Genomic DNA, 22,378 nt, shown 5'->3' with positions numbered 1-22,378 from the left:
ACATGGATGGACTTAGATAATAGTTAAAAAAAAAAAAAAAAAAAAAGACCCTTCTGAAAGACATCAGTATGCAAAACTGTATCCAGCAACAAGAAGCCTTACCAACAACAGCTGAGGGCTGAGTCCAGCAGACTCCAGAGTGTGACAGATCTCCTCAGTGGCGCTTTCTCCATGTAAACACTTCCAAAAAAAGAAACTTCCTAGTAAAATTAAAAAATAAAACAGATCAACTAGTAACTAACAATCTTCCTGAACAATCTAGTTCCCCAGAGGAGCAAATCAATGGTTTAATTTGCATGATTAAAGCAGTAAGCAAACTGTAAGTGTCTAACACTGTCTCATTAGTGTACTCATTCACACAGCTTTTATGACCTAGTACACACATACAGAGTATCTTTTGTTCACGAAAAACAGTATGTAAGTTCCTCAGTTCCTTTAATTTAAAAAGTGAGTCTCTGAGGTGCTGTAGGTGCCTTCAGGTCTTCTTCAAAGTACAATTCATTACTCTACCTACCTAAAGCCACGTATTCTTCTTCATTCATCTTCTTTACGTTGATCACATCTTTCTCACATTCTAAGTATTCCAGGAATGCTTTCACAGGCAGCACACCATCCTTGTTATCAGAAAATCGGACAGTGGTCCTGGTGTTTTCCTGTTTGTATTTCTCTAACAATGTTTGGAGCTTAAGCAGTTCTTTTCCATCAAGTCTTAATAATACAGCCAAGTCCTTAAAAATAGTGAAAAAAGTTTCAAATAGGCCATGTCTCTTCCTATGTATCTCCAATATGTGTCAACCTCATTATATGAAATGTAACGCAAAGCCATAAGCAAAAGATGGCATTTTCATTAACGAAACAGCTAAAATGTATTCTCCTTACAGCTTCATTCATAAATCACTTAAAACTGTACTCTCAGATTTATGAGATTGGAAGATTATTTAAATAATATTGAAACCACATAATTACTGAAAGGACCATTTTCAGAAAGATTCTTAAGTGTATTATATATATATTTCTAAAATGCTAGAATTTTAATAAACGTCACTTATAACCAAAAAAATTATAAGGGTATCAACTGCAATTCTTGATTCTGAGGTAACAAAAAAAAAAACTATTTGAAATTGAAAGCTTGAACAATGAAGCAGCACAAACCCCCTAAATTAAAAAACACTGATAAACAATCCTTACTGTATATAAACCCTCTACATGGCTTTGTAAATTAGGGACAAGTATACAAACACACCCATATGCTTATAAAACTGTAGATTTGCCTTACTGAGCAAAACTTTCTAACCCCATACTACATAATTAGAGCTGCATTCTTAAACAAGAACAGTTTTAGTTCTTATTTACTTAAGGCTATTGTTTTTAAAACAATAAACTACAAAATGCTACTGCTCACATCCCAGTAGTTCTATGCTATAAAGAACTTGCAAGTGAGCATATATGAGGTCTGTTCCACAGGCAAAACAATGAATTTGAGATATGAATTTTCATTTTCTATGTACAAAACAAGTCTTTCAGCCTACATACCAATTGCATGTTTTTTTAAGGATATGAACAAGTCCACTGCAAAATATAATTTCAATTCTTTAAAAAATGTTTTAAAAATAAAAAAGAGCGTGTATCTGCTAAATGATTTTTAAAATTGCATAATTCTTTTTTTTTTTTTATTTTATAGAAATGATTTTTTTTTTTTTTATAGAGGCATGCTTTATTTATTTGTTTGCTGGTTTGTTTGTTTGTTTTGTTTATACATGCACTGGGTACAGTCAGAAGCGCGGGAGGGTGAGAGAATTCACCAGAGCCAGAGCGGGGAGCAGAGCAGGCAGAAGGACAGAAGTAAATCTGTTATAGGACAGGGAGAGGGGCAGCCCAAACCCCGCAAACCTGCCTATTCTAAATGGGTTCTGCCATCCGCCGCATCAACACAAAACATAGGAGACTTTAATGGGAAGGAACTTTAATAAAACTAGGAAACAATACAGGTAAGGCAAAGAGTCTAGTTTCTAAATGAAGCACCCAAAGTTACCCATCCCCTCGTGGGTAAAAGTCCATCCATATGGGATCGGCCCAGAACAAGGCCCCAAAGTCTACCACAAGTCTAAAACATCTTCCAGTGGGGACCCACAGAAAAGGGTCACAAACAACCAGACAAGCCCGGAAGGAAAAGAGCAAAATCAACATCAAGATAAAAGCTGCCATTGTCACCTCCCCACGGGTCTCACCCACATCTGTGTCACCTAGTCCATGACCAAAAGACAAGCGCAGTTTCTTCACGTGTCTCTAGGCTCCATGTGCCTCCTCCAGGTCTCCTGGCTCCATCCTGCTTCCTTCCTTAGTCTCTTCTGCCGCTTCTCCTCTTCCTGCTCAGCTCCACCCTCCCTTGGGTGGGGCAGGGAACCTCCCCCTTTCCTGGGGACCACCCTGTTACAATCCCCCCTTTTAATTTTTATTCCACCATATCTATGGTGGCACAATTTCAGGGTGTAGTCTTAGGAGACAGTCTTTTTTAGGGTTACAATGTGTGTAAGAGAAGCAACAATTAGTCAGCAGCATTGTCCATGAATGTCCAGTATAGTACACTGCTGAGGAGAGCAGCGGGCGGCAGGAGAGGTCTGCACGCCATGTGGGACTCTCCTCCGGTGGCCGGGGAGCAGCCGGGGATCGAACCGGCGCCGCAGAGGCCGCGGGCAGCCTCGCAACCCAGCGCTCAACCGCTGCGCCACCAGGGAGGCCCAAAATTGCATAATTCTTTTATCTTTGCTCACTATAATGGGGCTATCAAATGAAAATGAATTCTACAGGAATTATTAATGATGTATATTTAACATTCTCTGGCAAGGTGTGAAAGCAATAGTGTGGGCCTTACAGAAAAATCTGGCATTGAAGAATCAGTTACTAAGTAGGCGATTCTGTAGATGTAACTTTTATATCATCCCAAATCTTACAATGTATGAAATGAGTCTGTACTATTGCAGAAGTAGAAAAAAAACAAAAATAAAAGATCACGAAAAAATGGCTGTCATTTGTAATGGTAATCATAGAATATTACTGTGAGATTACTGTTAAAATGCTTTATAAACTCCATCCATAATCCCACACATAAAAAAGATGTTACAACATATAGGTGGTTTCCATCACAGATAAAAAAAATTCTCCCCTTTTTTCTGTTTAAAATTTTTTTACATATTATGTGTATTTAAAATAATAGGCTTCCAACTTTAAACCTAAAGTTACAGATAAATCATTATATAATAATTTTCCTTTAAATTAGACTTGACAACCTGCTCAAGGTCACAGAGTAATTCAAGGGGAAGAATGAACAATATTCTCTGCATTCCCTGTAAGAGAAACTTTATTTCTCTGGAAGGAAGAAAGCATTTTGTGTACACCTCTCAGAAATGAGAAAGTTGCACTGTAATAAAGACTACAAGGTGCTGTCACTTTATGTTTCATAGACTAAAAACACAGAACATTTACCATAGTTATTTAAACACTTCAAGTAAGAATACTTTTAAAATGTACTTTATTATATAGAGCAAGTGATATGAATTTACCAACAATCAGAAAGATTAGTCTCTTCTGTTTGGCAGAATACTTTTTTTTTTTTTTTTTTTTAAAGAAATTAAAGTTTTGGGCCTCCCTGGTGGTGCAAGGGGATAGGACGCAACCTGTGAGGCTGTCCACAGCCTCTGCAACACAAATTCGATCCCCCAGCCTGCCAGGGAGCAACCCATATGGTGCAGCAGACCTCTCCTGACTTGCCCGCTGCTTCCCTCAGCAGTGTACTTCGGTCAATCTGTCTGTTCTGTTCCCCACTCTGTCTCTGAATCCTCTCACCCCTCCGCATCTCTGGCCTATACCCCAGCTCTTTATTTCTTGCATAAAGAAATAAATCTTTAAAAAAAAAAAAAAGAAAGAAAAAGAAAATACACCTTTGATTGTAAATTATTTTACTTAATACCAATCATAAAAAATTCAACTAGCCAAATACTCTGTATGGTATAATAGTTTAGGATTACTTACATCATCAGAGAATGGTGTGTCTAAATGAAAATCTAGGGAATTTAATTGACTGACAGACTCATAAAGATGGAGTAGTTTCAGTTTACTGGCACAAAACTGTAGCAATCCTTCATCAACAGACTCAAGTTCTAAAAGGCAGAGGAAAAAATACATTAGGACATATTTAATAGAGATATAAAAAGCTTTGCTTTCATTAAATTTCTTATACAATTCCTTGAAAATTACTGTATTAAATATTGAGATGCCTAAGGTATAACAGAATAATAAGGCAAAGAAATTTTCCACAAGGGTAAAAAAACATTTAAGTGAAGTAATGAGCTCTTAAATAGGGGCAAGAGAAGGGAAAGGAAAAATAAGAAATGTTGTAGTTTAATACTCAATTTTAAATAAATTTCTGGAAACAGATATGAAATATTTGCCTTCCCCTGTAACTCAAATGTTGTCTGTCAGGCCCACACACTGAGGACAGACAAGCAGAGACCTGACTGGCCTCTCTATTTCCACTGTAATGTCAAAAACATTATAATTAGTAAGAAATTGGATATGACCCTCAAGAAAGGATGGCAAAGAAATCAAAATCAGACAATATCTTTCCATCGATCAAACTTTTTCAAGATTAATATTAGAGAAATGCTCTGATACATTCCTGCACAGTAATTTGAATATTTCTATCTAATAAAAACCAAACATTTATTCTTTGAAAAGGTAGGCCTTAGCCACCCTCAAGAACCCACAGTGAGGACAGAGTAACATGAACAGTGTTTTTATAGCCATAATAAAATTCAACACAGAACATTCTAAGGAATTTCACTTGTACACAAAATTTGAAAACAGTAATGATTTTCTAGAAATCCAATAATGGTGTTTGTTTACTCTCCCATCAGAGCAAAATCACTTTTAGTTTATTAAGTTTTTATATTCTGTTAAAGCCTTGAGGGGTTTGTGGTGGGTGAGGGCTTTATAGGTGTGCTGTGCTTCTTAAAGAGGCATTTCTACAATCTGTGTGCAAAAGTACACCACGTACAAAAAGTCAGTTTCACATGCATGTTGAAAAAAGTATCTCAGAATTAGGATGCTTAAAGTCCTGAAAGGGCATGTTGTGATTTATTAAATCATTTAGTTGGATGAAATATAATTAAATGCAAAACTGACTTTTTATTACTAAAATAAGAAGCAACGACTCATAGCTTCACATTACAATTTATTGATGCTGGAATTTAGAATAAATAGAATTCTGCTAGCTCAGTGGGGTAGGATATGGAGTAACAACCCCACAATTACAGAGAGAATACTTTTACAGACTAATTTTCAATAGCAGAAAGGAACCAGAAAATGGAGAGGAGTAACTGTGCTATATGATTCTGGAAGTTCTAACTCTGTTCACGAGAGAAATGGATGAGAATATGTGGATGCCACGAATACTAACAGCACATTAATTCAAAGCATAAATATTTTTTTATCATCATCTTGGTCAAAACAGTATTAAAGAATGCCTGTCTACAGAAATCTCTCTTCTCCCAAGAGGTTAAATAAAAGACCAAGACAGCAAAAGCACTGGCTGTTTCTACCTGCCACTTGCTCATCTGCACTCATGCTAAAGGCTTTCACCACATTCCACAGCTGTACCAGGATGACCACTTCTCATCATTTTATACTGGTATCTTCCCTCATAGCAGAGGGATCCAAGGGGAAATATCTACATTAGGTAACAGTCAATACATTCAGAGAAAGTTCGATGAAGACCAACTGCATACAATGACTAGGGGAAAAATAAGTATCTCCCTATACTTACGGCATGAAATAAGATTCCTTATTTCTTATACAGATTATTTTCAAACTAATCCAACATGATAGCATCATAACAATTAATGGCTTTCTATAATCAGAGTTATTAAAGCTGCAGACAGACCATAATTTCCAGTCAGTATAAACCCTATTACCTTGATTCTTTAAATTGTCCAGCAAAGTCTGAGTGATATTTCTAAGGCAGGAAAATGGTAAACGTTCACTTGCCAAAATGCTTTCCAAAGCCTAGAAGAAAGATATTGAGTGATTCTAGTAATGTGAATGCAACAATTTTATTTTCTTAAGTTTTATATTTCTGCCTACAGTTTACCCAAAATGCAAAAGGAACTCCATATTGAAGAGACTTTGAAGAGACTTTGAAGAGACCTTTAAAACAGGTAAAAAAAAAGTTGGGGATCTATGACTAATATACATGCAAAAATTATAAAGTAAGTAGCCACTAGCTATCTGGTTCTGACTCAAAGTAGAATAGGTTTCAGAGATATCGCTGGGGACTGAAGTGCCATATAAGAATTTATAGTCAGGCAGCACTGTGAGGTGCTCAGATAAGAGGAGTGGGAGAAGAGACAGCACAAGGAGGTACCATTTTATATAAGCCTGGCAAAAGGGAACCAGCCTGACATGACTATGGCATGTGAGGCAATAGAGCAATAAGCCCCGCAGACAGCACAAGTGGGCATGCTCCTCCTCATTATGAGCACTTTTTTTAAAAAGTTTTATTTTATTTATACAAGAACCAGGGTACAGGTCAGATGCACAGAAGGGTGAGAGGACTCACCACAGACAGAGCAGGGGAACAGAACAGGCAGACTGACGAAATACACTGCTGAGGGGAGCAGCAGGCGAGACAGGAGAGGTCTGCTCACTATATGGGTTGCTCCGAGGCCAGTGGGGATCGAACTGGCACTGCAGAGGCTGTGGACAGCTTCACAGCGCTGTGCTCAACCACCTGCACCACCAGGGAGGCCCATTTATGAGCACTTTTAAGATGTGAATGGTGCAGCTGAACTATGTCACAGCCTCGCAGTGCCACTCTGTAGTGTCAACTGAGGAGAAACTCTTTCATCTGTGCACCAGGAAATGTGCACAGAGATAATCACAGTATCACTGTTGGTAACATCAAAAAATCTGGAAACAAGTTGAAGGGACAATGACAGGGTAGAATACATACAGCTCAGTAAATGAGTCCACTACAGGTCCACCATCAACACAGCTCTCTCAGAAACATAAGGCTGAAGGAGCACAGTCACAGAAGTCATGGAGCATGACCCCATTTACCCGAAGCTTTAAAGGGTGGGAAATGCATCAACATGTTTTAAAGGAGCCATATAGAAAGGAGATAGCTATACATAAAAGCAAAAGACAGAGAAACACAAAATTCTGAACACTGGTTACCTCTAGGGTGGGGGTGGGGAGGTAGGACTGAAGAGGGACATGTGGGACGCTGCAGAGTTCCTGGCCTATTTCCTAAGGTGGATGGTCATGCCCATGTTTATTATTTTTCTTTGATCTGAATATATGCAGTGCGTGTTGAAAATACATGCATTCATGTGTATGGTAACATCATTTAATTTAAAAGAAGAAAGAAAAGAGACACTAGGAACTACCAGATGAGAACATAAAAAAGAATGCACATTAATAAAAACATGAAAGAAGACTTTAGCCTGTCATCATTTGATGCAATTAGAGAAGTAATTTAAGAGGGATATGTAATAGCTAATTAGCAAGACAGTTCATATATTACATACACTTACCTGTTTTTTGGTTGCAGGGTATTTAATATCAAGAATTAATTCCTTTATTTCAGTTTCAACCAAATCTAGAGAAAAAAAATACAGTAAAATTTTCACTTTTTACTTAGTAAACTTTGTTCTGGGGGAAAAAAGAAACAAAAATGCACATCTGCACTATCAGTGAGTCTAAAGATTTTCTGGGTTCACTCACATTGTTTCTTGTGACAAATTTTAAATCTCCTGAATGGCACACTTCTTTCTACAGAAAAATCCCAATAAAAAGTACACAAAGGGGCTGTAACTGCTCGTAAGTGCACAAAGTGGTTGCAACTGCAAAAGTGCACAAATGGGTTGCAACTGCTCATAAAATGCACTGGCTTGTCTTTTAGAATATTAATTGTAAAAAGTGATGTAATAGTACACTTTATTACTTTTATCAAAGGATACCAACCAAGACTGGGAGATTTTGTTTTCAGTAAGGCTGACAGTTTCTTCACCAAATGCATGTCCTTTGCTCGTTCACTCTTCTTATCACTAAAATAATAAATACAACAAATTCTCACAGAAGGTGTAACATCGTGCTTCTAATCCTGACACATGCCAACTTTCTTTTTCCTTTATAGTATTCTTTTCTTTAAACTTTAAAAATAGCAGTCTAATGAGAAATGAAAACTACAAAACAAAGCAAAACAAGCAGCAAAATAAGGAATGAGGAAAAGCCTGCAGGGGCCACCAAGTAGCAGCCACTCAAGAAGCCTCACCTCAGCGCCAGGTGGAAAGGGACGTGCACTGTCTTCACACTTCCAGACACTGGGTCCACCAGACAGATCTGGTGGGTCTGCGGCTGCCAACTCTGACTGGTAACATTATTTAAGCCCATTATTTTATATCCAGGATACAGGAGCCTAAGGAAATACATACCGGTATGGTAGAAATATTAGCACAAGGAGAAATGTCAAAAGATGACTTTAATACAGCCAGCAAACCCTAGATTATGTCGCAATGACAAAGCATTTCCCTCACTTAACATCAGCAGGGGCTGGAAGCTATCTTCCCTTTTGCATCTCCACATCAAAAGGAAGGGGTAGGGACAAATGGCATTGCCCAAACTAACTTTAATTTGGTAGAACATCAGGGTTGTTTCAGAAACACTCCTTACTTTTTAAATACTTATTCCTTGCTCATATGCCAGATATTTTTAGGAAAAACCATAATAAAGAACATTCCAATTCTCAAGCAACTTGCAATCTACGCAGCAGCTCTGACGAAGGCTATACTTAGTAAAGCAGTGTGATTGGGAATGAGCCAGGCTTCACTCACCGGCAGTGTTTTCCCACGTTGAAGGCTCCTACTCGAGGCCCCTGCTGGGTGCTCCACACTTCTAAAATTCCCCTTCTGGGGGCATAGATGACGAGGAACTGAGCTACTCGACTTGGGCCCTGAGTATTTCCAAAGGGGGAAATATCCACCTTTTCTGGGACTCTTTCGTGAAGGTCCTCTACAACTTGGATCCAACCAATCTGGGCATCTCGGTATCCTTAGAGAAGAAAAGGAAAGCTAATTAGTGTTGGTTCAGTAGCAGTCTTCTGAAGCACTTGGAGATATTTAAGTGGGGGTTTGATCAAAGTTACAAAAATCTTTTTATTGTAAAATGCCTTAAAAATGATATAATACTGGGGCCTCCCCGGTGGCAGAGCGGTTGAGCGCTGGGTTGCGAAGCTGCCCGCAGCCTCTGCAGCGCCGGTTCGATCCCCGGCTGCTCCCCGGCCACCAGAGGAGCGTCCCACATGGCGTGCAGACCTCTCCTGCCACCCGCTGCCTCAGCGGTGTACTTCGATCCTTCTGCCTGTTCTGCTCCCCGCTCCGGCTCTGGTGAATTCTCTCACCCTCCCGTGCTTCTGACTGTACCCAGTGCTTGTATAAATAAATAAATCTTTAAAAAAAAAAAAAAAGATATACTGAATCACCAAGGTTTCAAGTCTTAATGTTTTGCTCTATTTGCTTCCAATCTTTTTTTTTTAAATTCTTTTAAATTTCATGAGTACCTTGCCCTGAACCCAGTGCCTTCCTACTCCCTATAAAATACTGTCCCTTAAAAAATTCTATGGGGATCATCCTCCCTTAAAGTTCAGTTAAACTGTAAGAAAAAAGATGAAACTGATTTCCTGCTGATACACAGATAAAGGGAAAACACAGGTTGTAGAGCGAATGGAGGGAGTTCTTAGATATGAGGAGAAAGGTGCAGATGACACTGTCTCTGGTGAATCCTCTCACACCCCTGCACCTCTGGCCTACACCCCAGCTCTTGTATGCATATAAATAAATCTTAAAAAAAAAAAAGACAGAAACATAAAAGATTTAATAATACTATCAACTAGAAGTTAAAGGATAACACTGTTCAACTCTTGGGGTAAAAAGCTAATTAGCTTTTTTTCTTGATTTTTGTAAGTAAGTACCTTTCCACATACGTATCGCAATCCCCCTAGATACATCCAATAAAATAACTCTTCCGAAATCATCTGTTACTGCTGCCAGTGTGTTACATGGAGACAGGCAAATCCTTTCACCATGGCGTCTGGAATCTGGAAGCCCAAACCTGGTATTTCAGAGAAAATAAAAAACTAAATCAAATTCCAATCTAGAAATATATAACAAGGGAATGAAATGCATAAGCAAAATAGGCTCGGAATCTGTTTTTATATAAAGAAATATGAACCTTGCATAGATTAATGATTTATCAACCATTCACACTTGACGTTTTGCATATAAAGAAGCTTTTATTATAGTGTATTTTATTTCATAGGTTTTCTATACAGCTACCTACCACATTATATTTTAAAGAATGGAGTATAACTATCTTTCCTTGATTAAGCATTAAGTCACAGAAAATAGTTTCCTCACAGTTAACTAAATTCTAGAATACTCTGCTCCTATACAAGCATCTTTTGTCTAAGTTTTATTCCTAATCTACTCTCTTTTTGTTAGGTGTTTGATTTTGCTGACATGAGTATACCTATCTAGAGCAACAATGTTTCTCCTTCCAAATAGTTCTCTCTAAACTGCTCTTGGTCTATAAGCAACCTTATTAGAATCAGAAGTAAAATAAGAGAAAGCAGAAGGGCTCACGTTGAGAGAGGTCCCTGTGGCGAACTCTGCCACATTTATTTGGATGCACAGGGCTAGTTGGCTTATTTCTTGATTCTTGGATGAATTTAGATGATACGATGTATTGCAACAAAATATTTTAAAATAAGATGAAAAATACAGCTTATTGCCAAACTATCTAAACATTTTAAGGGAAGAAATTCAACAGCTATCCAACAGCTATCACAAAACTAATTTCCCAGCATGTAAGCTAAGTTTGTAAAGTTTGTAAAGCTAAGTTTTGTAAAGCTAAGTTTTGTAAAGTTTGTAAAGCTAAGTTTGTAAAGAGGCACATTCAACTAATCACACGGGCACCTAGTAATGACAGGAAACATCTGTGTGAATAGGCAAAAATCAGTGTCTTCATGGAGTTTACATTCCACTGGAAAAAACTGGCCCACATTAATGATTTTTGGAGGCTCTGAAGACTTGTGAAGTCAACAAATCCATCAAGCACACTGAAAAAATCATAAATTTAATATTACTTTTTTAAGAATACTAAAATTTGAGATGATGACTGACTTGCCTTACAGCTAATGGGGTAGCTGGTTCAACCTTTGGTTTTTGCTTTTGGACTACTTCTTCCTCATGCTTATTTTTCCAACCAAGCCATCCACTGGAAAGAAAGAAATGTCAAAACAGTATCAGATTTCAGGACAGTGCCAACTCTTAAAATACAAGTTAGCACCAAGTTGATCTCAAAGAAGGAGATTTTTATGTTTTGTAGTTACCTGGCAGCATTAAATAAAGCAGATGTGAGTTTACTTGCAACTGCTAGAGCCACATGAGATAATAATGGTTGTGTGCTTCCCTGGAAAAAGAAAGAGGCTTTTGAAAAAAGAAAATTGCTTAGAAGAAAAAGATTACTTTCTAAACTAAACTTTTTGAAAGTTTTGAAAAGTTATAAAGCCTGGACTAGTGAGAATAATTCAGCTTCTTGTATAGGGGATAGCAAAAACTTTATTAGAGGAGGTAGCACAGCAATATAATTAGAAGTTTTATTTTGATAGCTTAAAAGTCACTTTTCATCTTTAGGACTTCCCTCTTTAAATATTAAGAAAATACTAAATGAGGGCATTAAAGTGACATTATTCTAGCAAGGATATCGACTTTTTATCTACACACAAATGGCTATCTTCCCTCTTTTGCTTTAATAAGTGTTTTTATAAAAAGATGGTTTGGAAAAATCTGAGATAACTTTTTATGCGAGAAGAGCTGGCAAATCTAACACCTAACTCTTCCCTATTTTAGGAAGCAATTTTCACCACTTACATCAGCTGTAGCTAGCAGCTTGTTCTGTCTTTACAATTCCACATTTACTCAAATCCCCAATGGGCTGATGTCATTAGCAAACCTGAGTTGTTAACTTTTGCACTGATATTTAAAAATGACTCAACTGTCCCTCAATTGTCCCAGAACACAAGGTGTCAGAAACAAAGAAGTTTGCTTGCTTTATATTGATTTTAGCACCGTTTTTAATTACTCTAAAAAACTGAGAAGACATCCAGTTGGAACTTAATTTAGCTTAAACTGAAACTAAGAAATGTAAACTGTTTAATCTTTCTAAGGCTAAGTTACCATACTCAATTTGTAAAAAATCAAAAGTGGTCTTACTCATAGTCAGTGATGAAACTCTTACCTCCAAGGCATAGAAGAAGCCAGTAAATGGATTGGACCCTACAGTGATATACTGAGACATGGCAGGTGGACTGTTTTTAATGGTTGCATTATAGCCACCGATATTAGAGGCAGTCTTCATTTGATCAAAAGGAGACAGAGTCATAATACCTAATGATAAAATAACAATACATGATTTGAATGCATTTAAATGACAGTAGTACCGGGTTATTAAATTTTTACTTCATCTCTATTCTGAAATCTAACTACTTAGTATTACTTAACAGACAAAAGTCATTTTTAAAAACTATAAAATCAGTGTTATAAAATATTCATAAGAAATTAAAATTGCTATCTCTAATTCCTCTAATTTCTAATTATAACAAAAACAAAATTTAAGTATTAATTTTTAAAACAGATTCAAAATTTAAAAGGTACAAGAATAAAATAGTCCATATCTTGGTAAAAGCTCAAAAGCTCAAACCTACTCAGAATATTTCTATCAGGCCTTTTCTCTCATTGTTTTAGGGAACAAAGAAGTTTTTTTTTTTTTTTTTTACTTGTCTGAGATGCTACTCTCATGGGCAGGAAAGACTGCTCCAGGGTGGAGGTGGGGAGGAAGGAGACTGGGTTGGGCCCATTTGCTAGTGGGGTCACCAGGCCTCCTTCCAGCAAGAGTTCACTTCTAAGAGGCAACAACTATTACAGTTTCTTAAGCTGTTTTCCAGAGATGTTGTACACACACAAACAACCACACACCACACTGAGGTTTAGTTTTGTTTAGTTTTTTCATTAATAAAATTATCAAGGAGACATGCACCACTCTCCTCAATCACTAATGATATTCCACTGCATGGCCATGCCATGATTCATATACCTACATTTATTTATGGTTCATTATACCTACATTTACATTATTTCCCAACTTTTGCCACTACAAATAATGCTGTAACATATATCCTTGAAATGTCTTTGAACATCTATGTAAGTCTATTGGTATGGTCAATTCAGATAAAAGATTATCTACATTTAAATCTTTTTTTACTAAGTACTGTTAACATTCATTCCATAGAGGTGGTGCTAATTTACACTTACCAAAAAGGTGAAAGAACTTCTCACCTCATACACCCTTCCCAAAGAAGTGAAAATGCTTTCAAACTCCTATTTTTCTAGTCCAGAAATCCCCAATCTGCCCTAATGAAGTTACTTTTCATTTCCCCAAGGCTATAAGAGCAAAAGCAGACAGACTGAATGCTGAGTTCCCCTGCCTTGTGGAGTAGCAGAGGAAAAACCAGTGTCATTTAAATGTACCTAGTGGAGGCAGAGAGAGGAAGAGGGGTAAAGAGCTAAGAGATGCAGGACGTAAAGATCTACTGCTAGACTGTAACACATGTGGACTCAGGAATTATCTTCAGACTTGGGTAGTCACAGGGTACCTGAAGACGCAGTTGAGAGGCTCTGAACTCAAATACTACAGAAAGGAGCCTGAGTTATCCTAATTTTCATACAGAGAACCTGTCTATCTACAAATGGTCAAAAACTGCATTGCTTCTGAAGAGTCCTGGGAAAGAAAACAGGTTTAGGGAGTTCACAAGCTAACCATTTACTTGATTTAGGGATTAAAATGACCAAATAATTCTTGTAAATGGACAGTTCTAAAAAATCAGAATGCCTGTCTCATATTCATAAATAAATAATTCCATATACAGAATATTTTTACTAAAAGATAAAATTTGCAAAAGCTGTCTGACTTCACTAAAGCAAAATCAAAGGGAGAACTGTATGGCTAGAAATTGAAGTTTAAGTTTTAAAATTATTACTTTACATGCTCTCACACGAAGGGCGGGTGTAAAAATTGCTACAAGCTATCTGGAGAACAATTTCCCAGTATGGAGAATAATTTCAGCCCTTTCCATCTTACCACTAGTGATCTTTTCCCTCCCACAGTTAAGTCCTCCACTTTCATTGCGGTACATTTTAGGCACATCACTGTTATAGTCTTCGAAATATTAAATTTCAGCCCATCACCTTCTGACCTAGCTTTCCATCTCAATTACTCTGTCAACCCTGTAATAATTCACATCTTCGAGAGTTCGTGTCACTGATCCTGCTAACTTTTCACTAGAAGCAACATGTGAGAGCACATCCTTTTCTATCTGGCAGTTTGAATTCCTTCAAAATCATTTTTAGAGCCACAACATCCCTGTCACTCTCTCCCCCAACACTCCTCTGGCAAAACTTCAACCTTAGTAAAGTCACTAATTTAGCATTATTTTTAAGTGACTTAAGGTCTATTGGCATATAGGCTTAATTATAACTGCTATTCTTTTATGTCCTTTTAATATAGCTATACATCAAATTTTTAAATTTAATTAACAGTCACTGTTTTCAAATCCATTCCTTAGCAAGTGCAAAATATATCTCAAATCTGTCTCCCTCTCTACAGCTCCACAATCTCATCTCTAAAAAAAGCCAACATCCTTTCTGCAGCAAACTCCTTACTGCCTTCCTTGCTTTCACTTTTCATGCTATAAGCCTTTCTTAACAGCAGTCATAGGGATATTTTTTAATATCCCATATTAAACACCATTAATGACATCCATTGCATTTGGAATAAACTGTGATCTTATCCCTATGTTTCTCTAATGAGAGAAAGGAAAGATTCAAGGATTTCTTAGGTTTTAAGTTTGAGCAACTGAGTGGATGACCAGACTTACTGAAATCAGAATAAGGAGAAGGAAGAGGCTTGAGGTGGATGAACTGAGAGTTATGTATTTTACAGGTGAACTTTTCACACAATTAAATATTCAAACAGAGGCGTCAGTCTACAACTCAAACCTCCCCTTGTCCCTTAGCCTCCCACCCCAACTCTTTACAATCAAAGCACTTTAACTTCCTTTCTATTCGGTACCCATGTCTCCAAGGCCCCCCAGGCCTGTCTATTGTCTCCTTTGCCTACACAGCTCTTCTACACCTCTTCCACTCAGCTGGCTCCTCTTCACCCTGCCTGTCTCAGTCTGAATGTCACCTCTCTGGCAAGGTCACTCTCTTCTTTTACTCTCTAATCACCAACTGCTTACTTCTTCATGTGGCTTGCTAGTAACATTTAGGTATTACCACATTTAGTCATTTGGTTTGGTGATTTATTGCCATCTCCCCATTACCAGAATTTATACTTCATCAGAGCAGGGTCCTGTCTACCACGTATTTCTAGCATCAATATTAGCACATGGTTCATAATAGGTATCCATTCCTTTAGATGTTCAATGACTAAATCAGGCCTTTATGTAAGGATCACCACTCTTTTTTTTCCATCTTGTAGGCTGGGAGAGAAATGAATAGAGTAATATTTTCTATTCAATCATCTTTCCTAGCCTGTTTCAATGTTCCAAAGTTTAATTAACAGAACAGGGAAGGTACCCTGAACTGAACTCAACACTTTGGAATTTTGTAGCATTTTTACATTAGCAAAGTAAAAGCAACCAGTAAGGTGATTGTTACAGAGCTTTCCATACAAGAACTATGCAACAATAAAAAAAAAAAAAAAAGATCGGTGTGTCAAATAACTAACTTTTCTCCTGCACCCTGTCAGTGTTGAGCATGCTGACTTCCAGCTGGGTTTAGATGATGGAAAGCCACACTGTGACATCAGAGAGAAAGAACTGACTTAGGACATGCATTTCCCTGTGACTGCTGCACAGTCATCCTGCTTGTAAGGCACTGATTCTATTCATTATCTCCAAATTCTGGAACTACTCCCAGCCATCATTGCCTTTGGCCTTAGAGTGGTTAACAGCTGGGCTGCTTAGAAGCCCTGATACACTGTACTAACCCTTGTGGTTCTCCCACACCACACCTTTATAAATAGTTTCTGTGCAAGTAAAACCCCTTTCAATAATCTTATTTCAAGGGTGCCATGTGTCTTCTGTTTAGGACTCAATGTACACTAGCAAAACCTGTTTAAGTCTCAAAATGTACATGAGCAAAACCAATGTAAAAGTCTATTCATAATATTCTGATTAGGGAAAAAAACCTGTAATATATTTGGGACAATACAATCCTACTTATGAAATAGCACATTTCTCTACAAAACCATACATACATTACACACGCACTTACACACAAGCCTGTAAGGCTGTTTACCAATGGAGACTTATCTCTAGGTGGCCTAATAAGGAGATATTTCCCTTTTCTCTTCATTTACTTATGAACTGTTGAATATTTAAGCTAGCATACGCTGTTGATAAACAGAAAAAAATTCATGTATATTTAAAAAGGCATTTCCTCCTTTTCCACCCCCTCATTCAACTACCACATTTCAGGCTCCCATTACTTCTCGCAAAGATTATTATAAGTTCCTTATAGCACCTAGTTTGTAGAGGTACCTCCTACGATGCAATTTCTAAACCTTGACCAAAGTGAATTTTCTATCAGGCCAAGTGATATCCTCTTGCTCAACTCTTCAGTGGTTCTCAGTGTGGGGAGGAGAAGAGCTAACTTTGTTACCTGGTAGAGGTGGCCCTTCAAAACCTGGCTCCTCTTTATATATTGGGCTTCACTCTCACCAGTTTTCCTAGATTCCCCCTGTTCTTCACGACTTCTACTCCCACATACATGTTAGCTAGAAATACTCCTCTGTGCTCATTTTAGGTCAAGTCCTACTCACCCCTTCCATCTCAGATGGAAGCCAACCTCCTGTTCCCTAATTCCCTCAGTGCTAGGACTTCTCTGCTCCTACCACAGGTGGTCCATGTGTCTATTACCATAGCCATTACACTGCAGTGCTGTAACTATTTTCCTGTGTTTTTTCTGACTAGCATGCTTCCTGAAAACAGAGATCTAATCTTTTTGTATCTGTATTTCCAATATCTAACACAGTAGATCTTCCAATAGTAGGCACAAGAAAAAACCTGCTCTGATCTATTCTGCTAGTATAAAGGGTACATTTCTAAAAGACTAAATTTGTCTACAGAATAGTTAAGTCAAACAGTGAATGTAAAACTATATAATTATTAAAACTGCTACCATTTCTTAGTTATAGCTAAGCTAATCTGTACATCAGAACCTTCAAATGTCATACACTTTTCACATAAGAATAAATGTATGTCTTACGAGATACATCAATCAAAAAATTTGAACTAGTAATGCTTACCAATACTAGCATGATCAATAATACTTTCAATGTCTTGCAGACCCCATTTCTTGTAAGCTAACGGTGGTGGTTGTATGTTCTCATTGCCTGATGCTGCAGCTGTCAAAGGTAAAAATTAGACAATCCAAACTTAACTGTAATGGATGAAATGAAGTTTCGCCCCCCCAAAAAAATCAGTGAAAATGTAATAACTTGATTTATTACTCTAAAATTTCACATAATAACAATGAGGCAAAGTAATATAGACAACATATAAGATGAAATTTATTCATACTAAGACTATGCACATAAAATACAAACATTAAAAAAGTAAAGTTGGCTGTCACAAGAGATTTTGGAATGCTCAAATATTAGAGAAGACTATTAAAAATTCTACCACCACTATTACTACTAAAATCACATTGAATTCAAGCTGTAATTGAAACTCACAATTTCTCCCTCTTGTAAAAGATAAAAGTGCCTTACTTGGTGAAAAGCTAAGAACCAGATGCTATGCCAGGCAGAAGCTCACATATATAGCAAGGTCGCTAATGCCAAAACAGAGGCCAGGCCTGATGCAAAGATATGCAGTAGCAACAGCCTTGTCAGCAATTAACAATTAACAAATTGTTAATCATTAACCTCAGTATTTGCACACAGCAAGTAAATAAAAGGAAAGAAGACAGTTACACCTTCGTGCATGAGGGCCCGTTTATCAATAATTAATTCTTAAGCTGCATTTTAGAATACAGCTACCCTCTATTCTGGATCCCGGTTGTTTACTTGTGTAAGTAAATTATTTTAATTAAGGAAAGCAGTTTAGATTTCAATAGGAAGGACAAGAAAAGAGAATTTTTCAATATTGTAAAAAACCAAACAGTAATCAGATTTCTCTTCAGAGTAAATTAAAGTAAAAGGCACTAAGTGGCTTACTTATTACTTCCTAGGTGACAAAAAGGCTTTATTGTCTTTATAAATAAAACATCAGGAATTAAAAAATAGTAAAAATTAAATGGTTGACAATAAAAACTAAAACATAATTGTCTATTTCTAGTTTATGGGTAATACGAGAATTCTTGATTATCTGCATACCTTTCATCCCCAAGTCTGGACAGAATGTAGCTGCCTATGCATACATTATATTTAGGCTTTAAGTGTTCCAAGTTAACAAAAAGCTGATGTTGACTCCCTGTTGGGTCCTATTAACTGTGGGCATATACTGTTATCTTTACCCTCAGTGAGAAGGGAAGTGATGGACAGTCAAAAAATTTTAGTATTGGCTCATCCGCTGATCTAGCAAGAAATGTGAATGCTCAGTTAATGCTACTAAATTCCTCACCCCAATGTTGAGTCTCAATACAGCTGCAGATCTTTCTTAACTGGTCAAACACACCACTGGAGTAATGAGAAGCCTGTTATTCATGTGTTGGTCACTCTCCACTAGAAGCTGTAAAGAGGGTTGATGCTCACTCCTTGCTTTTGTCTTAGTAAGCAATCCACACAACAAGGAATGCCCATTCCTATAGTAGAGGGGGTTTTCCTTAAATCTGGTTTGGAAGTTTTCTAAATTTAGAAGACAAATTTAACTCTCTAGGTAAATTAAATAAAACAACATTAGAAGTTAAGACTTTTCTTGCCAAAAAATTACCTTTTGCTACCTGGTTTCGACAAGCACGAAGAGACTGAAAAAGACTAAATCCATCAATAGTGACAATGGCAGCTGGATATAAGATACTCAATTCTTCGTTCTATTAAAAAACGGGGAAAAAAAAATCACCATAAATTTTCATCATCACCAAATAATCACATCTATTTTCTTTAATTCCTTTAAGTGGGTCTGATGGGTCTATGTATTCACAATTTCAATTTTCATCCATATTACTAAACTATCAATTTATGCTTCCACCAGTAACGCATCAAAGTGCCTGTTTCTCCATTTTGTCACCAACAGTTTTGTCAGCCTTTATCTTTGCATTTATGTCAGGGGAAAAAAACTATCCAAACATCATGGCTTATAGTTCTTAGGTCACCTTTAAAATTCAAAATTTTAATATACTTTTGGTCAATTATGTATCTTCTTTTGAGAATTATTTATCTTCATTTGCCTTGCCTCCTTTTCTACTGGACTATAATAGCATTTCCATTTTTTCTTTTTTAAGATTTATTTATTTATGCATACAAGAGCTGGGGTTTAGGCCTGAGGTGTGGGGGGTGAGAGGATTCACCAGATGCAGAGTGAGGAACAGAACAGGCAGATTGACCAAAGTACACTGCTGAGGGGAGCAGCAGGTGAGTCAGGAGAGGTCTGCTGCGCCATGTGGGCAACTGCTCCCTGGTAGGCCGGGGAATCGAACTCGTGTTCGAGAGGCTGCAGACAGCTTCATAGGCTGCGTCTTAACCCCTTGCGCCGCCAGGGAGGCCCAGCTGTTTCCATTTTTAAGAGATTTGTGGGCCATGGGGGCCTGTGTGTTCACAAGTTGTTTGCTGATCCACTGTGCTTGGAGGTGCTGATCACAATAGTCAATTATCTCCAGAGCCAGACAGTCTTCTTAAAGACACTAACAGAAACATCGATGGTCCATGGGCTGCAGAAATTGTGCTACATGAAAGGTCTCTGTGCAGAAACCACAAAAGGCTCTTAAACCTTCCAGAAAGAGATCTCCTGCATTGACTCCACTGCTACCCCCACTACACTCTGCTCCCAGAACTAAATTTAGAGGAAACCCATTTCTTTGATCTTCCTAGATCTGGGAATACTGGGAAGAAGCAGCCAATAGACAGCTTTGATATATAAACTCATGTGTCAGATGCATAGAAGCTTATGTGGCAAACAGAGTAACAACATAAACTTCCTGTCCATATTCTTTAAGAATTAGTTTTCAGCTAACATATTTTCTTCACTCATAGTCAAAAGCAAGTATTTAAATGTTATATTTTTCCACTAGCTTTTTAAAAAAGAGTAGTATAGATATGACCAAGTTTACTGTGTTTAAAGAATGTTTGTTAATGGAGAGATTTTGTATAAAATTGAAAATGGCTCTTGAGAGGTATCTTCAATAAAGATTATCTTCTTAAATTTCCAACTGTTTGTTACCTTCAACAGTCCCATTTCCTCCTACCTCCTTATGATGAAAGTTTTAAGACTTAATTCTCCTTTCAGTTTTATTTTCCTTATCCTTTACTTGGATATTGGATAATCTGTTCATCATCTATGACTTCAACTATCATCTTCAACTTACTCTGTGTCTTCAGAGTAGTTCTGTATCATTAACACATACTAGTACTGGGCCTCCCCGGTGGCGCAGCGGTTGAGCGCTGGGTTGCGAAGCTGCCCGCAGCCTCTGCAGCGCTGGTTCAATCCCCGGAGAGGGGCCCACATGGCGTGCAGACCCTCAGCAGTGTATTTCGTCAGTCTGCCTGTTCTGTTCCCTGCTCTGGCTCTGGTGAATTCTCTCACCCTCCTGTGCTTCTGACTGTACCCAGTGTTTGTATAAATAATATTTTAAAAAACAAAAAGCCAAAAAACACATACTAGTACTTTCATTTTATCTCCTCAAATGCAACATGTCCAAAACCAAATAAATAACCTTTATTCACTGCCAAAGCAGCCTCTTCTTCCAACTTTTCTCAATGGCACACCTCAGGATGTGTATCATAGAAACAAATCACTCTTTTCATTAATATTCTACATCTCCACACAAAAAACCAAGTCCTGTCAATTGCTCTTGCAACATGATTTTTGTCCTGGTCTTTCTCTCTTCCCACAGCCATTGTGGTCTTATTTCCCAACACTCCATGGCTATCATAGTCACTTAAAAACCAGTTTCCCAAGGTTCCAGGCTCTCCCAACTCCAATTCATCCTGCAGAAGAGTCCTTCATTACCCCTATGATTATAGCACTTCCTTTTTATAATCTTTAGTAGCTTCTCTCAATTTCTGATTCAATTCTAATCTCTACTTCAAATTTATGAAAAACTTGGCTTCTCTACTTATTCAACAGTTTCCCATTATTTTCTAATGAAGTGTCTTTGTCATCCTATACATAGCCCCACATTAGACTCTTCCTTCATTTTTCTCCCAGCCACCTAAAATACTTTCCTCGGTTTTCCCAGAACTAGTTAAATCCTATACTCATAATCAAGGTTTAATTCAAATCCCACCTCCTCAATGAAATTTTCCTTTATAGTCCTAGTTCTAATTGAGCTCCCCTTTCTCCGAAGTTGTACAGAATTTATTCTGTCCTTATAAATTAATTTAGGTATTGATAATACTGATTAACTCATTCACAGGCCATTAATAGGTATTGGTGTCGTCTCTTCTCATTGGCTATTTCTTTTTTTTTTTAATCTTTTTTTTTTTAAGATTTATTTATTTATTTATACAAGCACTGGGTACAGTCAGAAGTGCAGAAGGGTAAGAGAATTCACCAGAGCTAGAACAGGGAGCAGAACAGGCAGACTGACGAAACACACTGCTGAGGGGAGCAGCGGGCACAGCGGGAGAGGTCTGTGCGCCATGTGGGACCCTGTCAGGCAGCCAGGGATCAAACCGGCGCTTCAGAGGCTGCAGGCAGCCTCGCAGCCCAGCGCTCAACCATTGCGCCACCAGCCAGGTCCTCACTGGTTGTTTCTTCTATAGCTTCAGTCCCTACAGCCCTTGACCACCTACCTATCGTGCAGGCACACAATATATACACCTCTATAAACTTAAAATTTTTTGAAGCTGAGTAGTAGAACAAATGCTTATTACCCAGTTTTGACTTAATGACATATATCATATATTATTCACATTTGACTATGAGTCAAATAAAAGCAAAATATTTTGTGTGGCTCTACAATTATTTTTTGACTTTGAGACACAGCACCTAGCAACAGTGAAAAGTGTACCTCTAGAGTGCATTAGATATTAAATACCTTAT

At 37.6% G+C, this 22,378-nt stretch overlaps 1 protein-coding gene and 1 non-coding gene across 2 annotated transcripts in view; both read right to left on the bottom strand.

Annotated features, from left to right (window-relative positions):
- The window catches only part of RAB3GAP2 (RAB3 GTPase activating non-catalytic protein subunit 2), a 78,574-nt gene that overhangs the window by 22,837 nt on the left and 33,359 nt on the right, over window positions 1-22,378 (bottom strand). Inside the window, exons 8-21 of the mRNA XM_037496720.2 lie at window positions 19,109-19,208; window positions 17,482-17,580; window positions 12,352-12,500; window positions 11,444-11,523; window positions 11,239-11,328; window positions 10,025-10,164; window positions 8,889-9,105; window positions 8,330-8,473; window positions 8,020-8,102; window positions 7,590-7,654; window positions 5,970-6,060; window positions 4,030-4,157; window positions 515-728; window positions 103-200 (exon numbers count right to left, since the gene is read on the bottom strand). Coding sequence (XP_037352617.1) covers window positions 103-200; window positions 515-728; window positions 4,030-4,157; window positions 5,970-6,060; window positions 7,590-7,654; window positions 8,020-8,102; window positions 8,330-8,473; window positions 8,889-9,105; window positions 10,025-10,164; window positions 11,239-11,328; window positions 11,444-11,523; window positions 12,352-12,500; window positions 17,482-17,580; window positions 19,109-19,208 — 1,698 coding nt within the window. The remainder of the gene's footprint in view (window positions 1-102; window positions 201-514; window positions 729-4,029; window positions 4,158-5,969; window positions 6,061-7,589; window positions 7,655-8,019; window positions 8,103-8,329; window positions 8,474-8,888; window positions 9,106-10,024; window positions 10,165-11,238; window positions 11,329-11,443; window positions 11,524-12,351; window positions 12,501-17,481; window positions 17,581-19,108; window positions 19,209-22,378) is intronic.
- LOC119234957 (small nucleolar RNA SNORA36 family) lies at window positions 15,644-15,775 on the bottom strand. The gene has a single exon (XR_005122728.1). It is a non-coding gene; the product is annotated as a small nucleolar RNA SNORA36 family (small nucleolar RNA).

The sequence above is a fragment of the Talpa occidentalis genome, unplaced genomic scaffold, assembly GCF_014898055.3.
Source record: "Talpa occidentalis isolate TD23 unplaced genomic scaffold, MPIMG_talOcc4v2.1 talOcc4.8, whole genome shotgun sequence".
Lineage (NCBI taxonomy): Eukaryota > Metazoa > Chordata > Mammalia > Eulipotyphla > Talpidae > Talpa > Talpa occidentalis.
The sequence above is the reverse complement of the archived record's forward strand: the minus strand, read 5'-3'. Positions and strand labels throughout refer to the sequence as shown.